The 6,000-nt window shown below is 43.5% G+C and overlaps 1 protein-coding gene across 2 annotated transcripts; it reads left to right on the forward strand.

The window, feature by feature from the left end:
- Nucleotides 1–2,525: 2,525 nt before the first annotated feature.
- LOC136489929 (short-chain dehydrogenase TIC 32, chloroplastic-like) lies at nucleotides 2,526–5,278 on the forward strand. 2 transcript variants are annotated; one of them, XM_066486442.1, is made up of 8 exons: nucleotides 2,526–2,790; nucleotides 3,454–3,685; nucleotides 3,804–3,883; nucleotides 4,113–4,236; nucleotides 4,335–4,413; nucleotides 4,514–4,598; nucleotides 4,747–4,805; nucleotides 4,897–5,278. In XM_066486442.1, exons 1-8 carry the CDS (start codon nucleotides 2,673–2,675, stop codon nucleotides 5,131–5,133), a joined length of 1,014 nt encoding a protein of 337 aa, XP_066342539.1. In that variant the 5' UTR covers nucleotides 2,526–2,672; the 3' UTR covers nucleotides 5,134–5,278. The 2 variants fall into 2 exon arrangements, with proteins under 2 accessions (XP_066342539.1, XP_066342538.1); XM_066486441.1 differs by having other exon boundaries at nucleotides 2,528–2,790; nucleotides 4,083–4,236.
- Nucleotides 5,279–6,000: the final 722 nt, after the last annotated feature.

Below are 6,000 nucleotides of genomic sequence, written 5' to 3' on the forward strand. Positions count from 1 at the left end.
ATTCGAAAATCATCTGTTGCAACATCCAAGGAAAACCCATTGCAACATGGGACCAATAGCAAAAAAAAAAAGCGTACAAAACAGCCCCTGGCGCATCACCTTCGAGCTCGCCAGAGGGAGGAGAGAATAGGACCCCAGAGCTCACCGAAACCCTAGCCACTGCCACGCCCCTCAGCTTCAGAGGAGGAGGAGGGCTCAGATCCAGAGAAGGGCCGACCTACCCCGTCGGAGCTGCCGCCGTCGTCCTCGTCTCTAGTGGGGGTCGCATGGAGGTCGCACAGGGAGGGAGGGGCGGCAGCGACCTAGCGCGCGGGCGCGGCGTCTGTCCCGAGGGTGGCCCGGAGAACGGCGCGCGGCGCGACAGCGAGTGGGTGTAGGAGGAGCGAGGGAGAAAGTGGGCGAGCGGAGCGAGCGAGTGGACACGGGGGGTCGCGGGATGGATGGGATAAGGAGTCGCGTGCTCGGTCAAGTATGTGCGGGTCCGTCCGGACGGGACGGACGCCCGCACAATATCATTATCGAATTTATATTTGTATGTATCATCACAAAGAAATTGTTTATATCAGTTAAAGGTGGACTTTTCAGTAGAAATTAAGCATCTTAAAAATCAGCACGACGAAACCACGGACCACCTCCTGGCTTCTTGTGTATTTGCTCGTGGGGTCAGGTTCCGCCTACTTCAGCCGGCAGGCTTGCAAGGTATGGTGCCGCAAGGTAATTCAACTCTGCTCGAATGGTGGCTGCAGGAGAAGCTTCGACTCACTAGTCCTGCTAACCTCTTGGTGCCTGTGGAAAGAACGTAACCGGAGGACCTTCGATCATAAGTCAAGGTCGCCTTCCCAACTGCTTTCCATCATCTTGGAGGAGACTGATTCCTAGATCGGAGCCGGGTTCCGCAGCCTGGCGTCGCTCACCGCGCAGGTCCTTCAGTAGTGCAGGAAACTCGATCACTCACAAGTCGCACAACTCGTTCATTAGCTAGTACAACAGTGTATTTCCACCGCTAGCTAGTTGGTGCCTTGTGTTTGTGTGTACCGGTCATGAACGGCAACTCGCCGTGATTGTGACTGTGGAAGTTGTATCAATCACACTCCTACTTAATGAAGCACGTGCTAATGCACGCTTTCGAAAAAAAAAAGCATCATAAAAGGAGTATTGGTGTTTTTTTTTGTCATAAATAAGTGATGTCTTGAATCAACAATTTCAACCCCTTCAAATAAAATGCATGCCATGACAATCTAACACCTTATTGCAAATTACTTTTTATGTGATATATATAAAAATAACAAATTATATTTTTGGAAAGTTTTGTGATATTTTCTACTAATTAAAGTACAGTTAAAATCTGTGTTTTCTTTACCTTGTAATTGTCAGAATCACCAATTTATTACTGTCTTCATGTTGGTCAATCACACACCCCGGATTCTCTCAATTTCATTTGACCACTACTGGAATAATCTATGAGTATACCAAATATGATGGCAAACTCAACACAAAAGAAGAAAATGGTGTGTCTTGTTTAGAATAAATAGGTGACTGATTCTTTAAAAATATGAAAGGTTAAGGGACAATCAAGAACTAAGTGTGTATTTGTTGTCACTATTTGTTGCAATCTTTTACATCATTTTTAGATAGTATATTATATGTGCTTCTATTTTGTAAGGTTTATGCCACTTAGTGCTAGCTTACTCTATAACACAATATTTTGTGTTTTCCCTAGCATGTTGTCAAATGACACAAAATGAGCGTATTTCAACACTTTTTGTGTACAAGCATGGAGCACCATCTCCGGTGCTCATCTGAGTGTGTTTCTTTGTGTGTATTTGAGCGGGCTTCACTTGTACGATGTCTCGAATTTCTTTCTTATTTTCTAGGGTCTTTGATACTTTTCTTTGAGGTGTAGATTATTTAAGTTTCAAAAAAAAAAAAGTGGTGTAGATTGTTTGATCTCCAGCTTAGAGGCCGTTCGGCTGGCTGGTTACCAGCCGGCTGGCTTGTTTTGTCTCTCACGAAATCACTGTTCATGTCCTGCCAGAACAGTATTTTTCTCTCACAGCAATCAGCCGGAACAGTATTTTTCAGTCCTGCCGAACAAATTATGTTAGTCTCAATTGCTCAAGTCCGTCTCTTGCATCCATAAGAACAAATATTTTATATACTAACAAATTATGTTAGTCTTAATAGTTATGTTGTCATTGAAGCACCAAAATCAGTAAACTTTTTGTTCATGATCCGATGGCTCTCTTCGCATCTAGGCCTCTCCGTCCTGCTGATGACGCCGCTGGCGCATGTGCCGGGAGACGTTGTTGCTGGAATGGAACCTAACGCTTGTGCAGAAGATGCCGGAGACTGTTTACTAGTCAGTCGGTTGTCCTTGTCCATCCATTGCTATAGCGAACAGTGGCGAGTTAAACCAAACTGTTTACTAGTCGCTCGTTCACTTTGCGTGTACTTGTACGCGTGTGATGATTCCGTTGCCACGTCTGGGCCGTAAGCCCCGTAACTCCTCATCCGTAGAACAGTGTCAGCCTTAATGGTCCCATTCCCTTGGCGCGGCGCGTGTGGTATGGGCAGGCTTTGCAGCCGCAGGCTCACGCAGGCGCCAGAACCAGAACACGCGTCGACGTCGTCGGCGACCGCAGGAGGCTCACCAGTCAGTAGTGTCGTCGGCGATGGGGCTCTGGGGATGGCTGTGGGGGCGCCGGGGACCGTCGGGCTTCGGCTCCGCGTCCACCGCCGAGGAGGTCATCGCCGGCGTCGACGCCAGCAACCTGACTGCCATCGTCACAGGTCTTGTCTCTCCATAGCTCTCTTCTTTTTTCCATGTGCAGCACATAGCAGCAGTGATGGTTTCTCTAGACTCTAGCCTAGCTAGCTTTGATTTGCGCCCATCGTCTTTTAAGCCTGCCAATAGTTGCAACATATTTTCTCTCTCCCAAACTAAGTGCACTTCTATGTATGGTTCCCTGTAGGTATTTTTTTTTTACTTTCTCTACTTTTGAAGTACAATCATTACATATTAAAATAACTTACAATAGGTGTAAACATGTAATTTCTGTGTAGTATTGATCTTCTCCAAAGATTTTGAATACATTTATTTGGAGACGGATGGAGTAATATTGTTTTTACCTCAAAAAAACTGTTGGCTGGAAGGGCGATGAAACACTAGAAATTAGCACAGCAAGTACAGGTTACTTTTCAGGCCAACAGAATTATTTTGCGATTTTTTTACAAAAACTCACATAAATAGTTAATTTCAACATGATATATCATAATCTTTTCGTGCTTGCTGAACATGTTTGTTCTGGAATTAACTTTCTTTAGTATACTGATTGATCGCCAGGACAAATTCTAGTTTGTCTATTTTGTTCTTCGGATTACAATGATGTATCATGTATGCATGATCTGCCTGTCACACTTTCTTCTCCCCTGGCTTCACTTGGCAAAATTCAGGAGCAACAAATGGCATTGGAAAGGAGACAGCCAGAGTTTTAGCACTGAGGGGAGCGAAGGTGATCATACCAGCTAGGACACTCGAGAGTGGCCTCAAGGTGAAAGAGAGCCTCGCAGAACAGTTCCCGAGCTCCAAGCTGCACGTCATGGAGATGGACCTCAGCTCTCTGAGCTCCGTCCGCGACTTTGCGCGGTCCTTCGATTCATCTCACGAGCATCTGAACCTCCTCATGTACGTATCTATCGCCGTCTCTGAAACACTGCAGATATATATTCAGAATTCAGCACCGCGGGTGTAGTGTACTGCTGGACTCATCGCATGGTAATCTGAAACATATGTTTCTCTGAAGAAACAATGCAGGGATTATGGCCTGCCCTTACCAGCTCTCCAAGGATGGAATCGAGCTGCAGTTTGCAACGAATCATGTTGGTGAGTAGGATGCCGGTCATTCATGTCAATAAATCCCCGTCACATATAGCATCAGGGGATTTGCTCTGCAGCCTGCTGATATGTCCTGAACTGAATTGCTGTCAGTACATTGTTCAGAAGAATATAGATTTTTGTTGAAGAAAATTATGCATAATTAATTAGGCACAAGCATGTCTATTGAATTTGACCTTATGAGCAGGCCATTTCTTGCTGACAAATCTTCTGCTAGACAAGATGAAATCAACTGCCAGAGAGACAGGTGTGCAGGGCAGGATCATAAATGTATCATCCATCGCACATAAAAGAAGTGATGGTACATGCTTTGAGCTGAACAAGCTAAATGATAATGCTAGGTTAGCAAAATGTTATCCTTTATTTATGCTTATTGATTTTGGTTACATGCATGAGCGTAAGTAGCCGACTTTTTTTCTTTCCAACTGCAAATTTACAGGTACCAGCTGTTCACTGCATATGCACATTCGAAATTAGCCAATATTCTCCACGCAAATGAGTTGTCTAGGCGTTTTCAGGTATGGAATCTGTAGCCTTGCCTCTTGCAGTACTGAATATTTCAGTATTTCACATCCTCACAAGTCACAAAATAACACGTCGTGTTTGGTGCCATTTCAGGAAGAAGGATGCAATCTGACAGCGAATTCCCTGCATCCTGGAGCAATCATCACCAATATCATTCGCTATGTTGCCGGAAATAACAGTAATGACATCGCAAGCTCAGATCTTTAAAAAAAAAATATTGATCTTTCAAAAACATTGCAAGATCAGGCCCAACAAGAAAAGATTCATTCAAGAACAAAATCATATTGTTGGTATTCAGTTAACTAATATAAATGTATGCTTGACAGGTGCGCTGATTTCAGTTCTCTCCCCTGTAGCAAATCTTGTTCTGAAGAGCATACCCCAGGTTATTGAATCCTAGCGCCCAGCTAGTAACCCTCTAAAACATAATCAGTGTCATAATCATAAGAATATCACCTGATGGACATGGTTTGTAGGGAGCTGCGACTACTTGCTACCTGGCATTGCACCCTAATGTCAAAGATGTGTCTGGTAAATACTTCTCGGATTGCAATGAAGCAACACCGACTGCTGTCGCGAGAGATTCAGAGCTGGCGAAGAGGCTATGGTCGTTCAGCGAAGAACTTGTAGGCATCAATGCAGATATGCCACAGACGACACAGGCAAGTGAAGAAGAGGACGTACAAGCAGAAGACGTTTCCCAAGCCAAGTAGCGCAATAGATATAGCTGTGTTTTCTAATTCTTGTACATGTCTTGTGGGCCCGAATGGCCAGTGACTGTAACAGCGCGTAAGTGCCCAAGACTTGTAAGAGAAGGGATATTCACTATTCAGGCAGTCCTCTCCGTGGTTCACCCAAGATTTAATTAGGTGTATGCTTGTTAAAAAATATTTATAAATCTATACCTAAGTTATACAGTTCAAGCATACAAATAATTAGTTTACCATAAAAATTTCACCACAATTGCACCATCGAAACTGTAGCTATGAATTAATTACAGAAAAGCATAGATCTAAGACTACAGCAAAAAAATTGTACTAAAGCATACATATTATATGTTCACTATATAGATCTACTCATATGGAGTCCAATAAAATTAGATTTTCTATTTTATAATTTTTCTGTGATTTACTATGCTTTTTCAAATATTCAGCCAAAATAAAAATAAAATAAAAAACAAAACCGCATTTGAAAACCGCTTATAACCAGTCATGGAGGTAAAACGAATGGTTTTAAAAGTTCAGCGAGGTGGTTTATCCGATTTTAGAGTGCATAGAGGAAAAATATACTTTCGTAAAAATTAAGGAGGTAATGTAGACTTTTTCGACGAGGAACAAGAGGAGGGCTGATCCAGACTGAAGAACAGAGGAGGCTGAGGGCTCCCTTGCTGGGCTGGTGATGGTGGTCCATCGGCTGAGCCCAACGGGAGGCGCGGGGTGGGAGAAAGAAAAAAAAAAAGAGAAAGATATGGGCTAGGAAAAGGTTCACTGCAGGAACGAAGCAGAATTTTTCGTCTTGATAGAATATGGAGAAACTGAATTTCCTTTGACTGAAAATTTCAGAAAAGAAAAAATGATTAC

The sequence above is a fragment of the Miscanthus floridulus genome, chromosome 10 (genome assembly GCF_019320115.1).
Source record: "Miscanthus floridulus cultivar M001 chromosome 10, ASM1932011v1, whole genome shotgun sequence".
In the NCBI taxonomy this organism is placed as follows: domain Eukaryota; kingdom Viridiplantae; phylum Streptophyta; class Magnoliopsida; order Poales; family Poaceae; genus Miscanthus; species Miscanthus floridulus.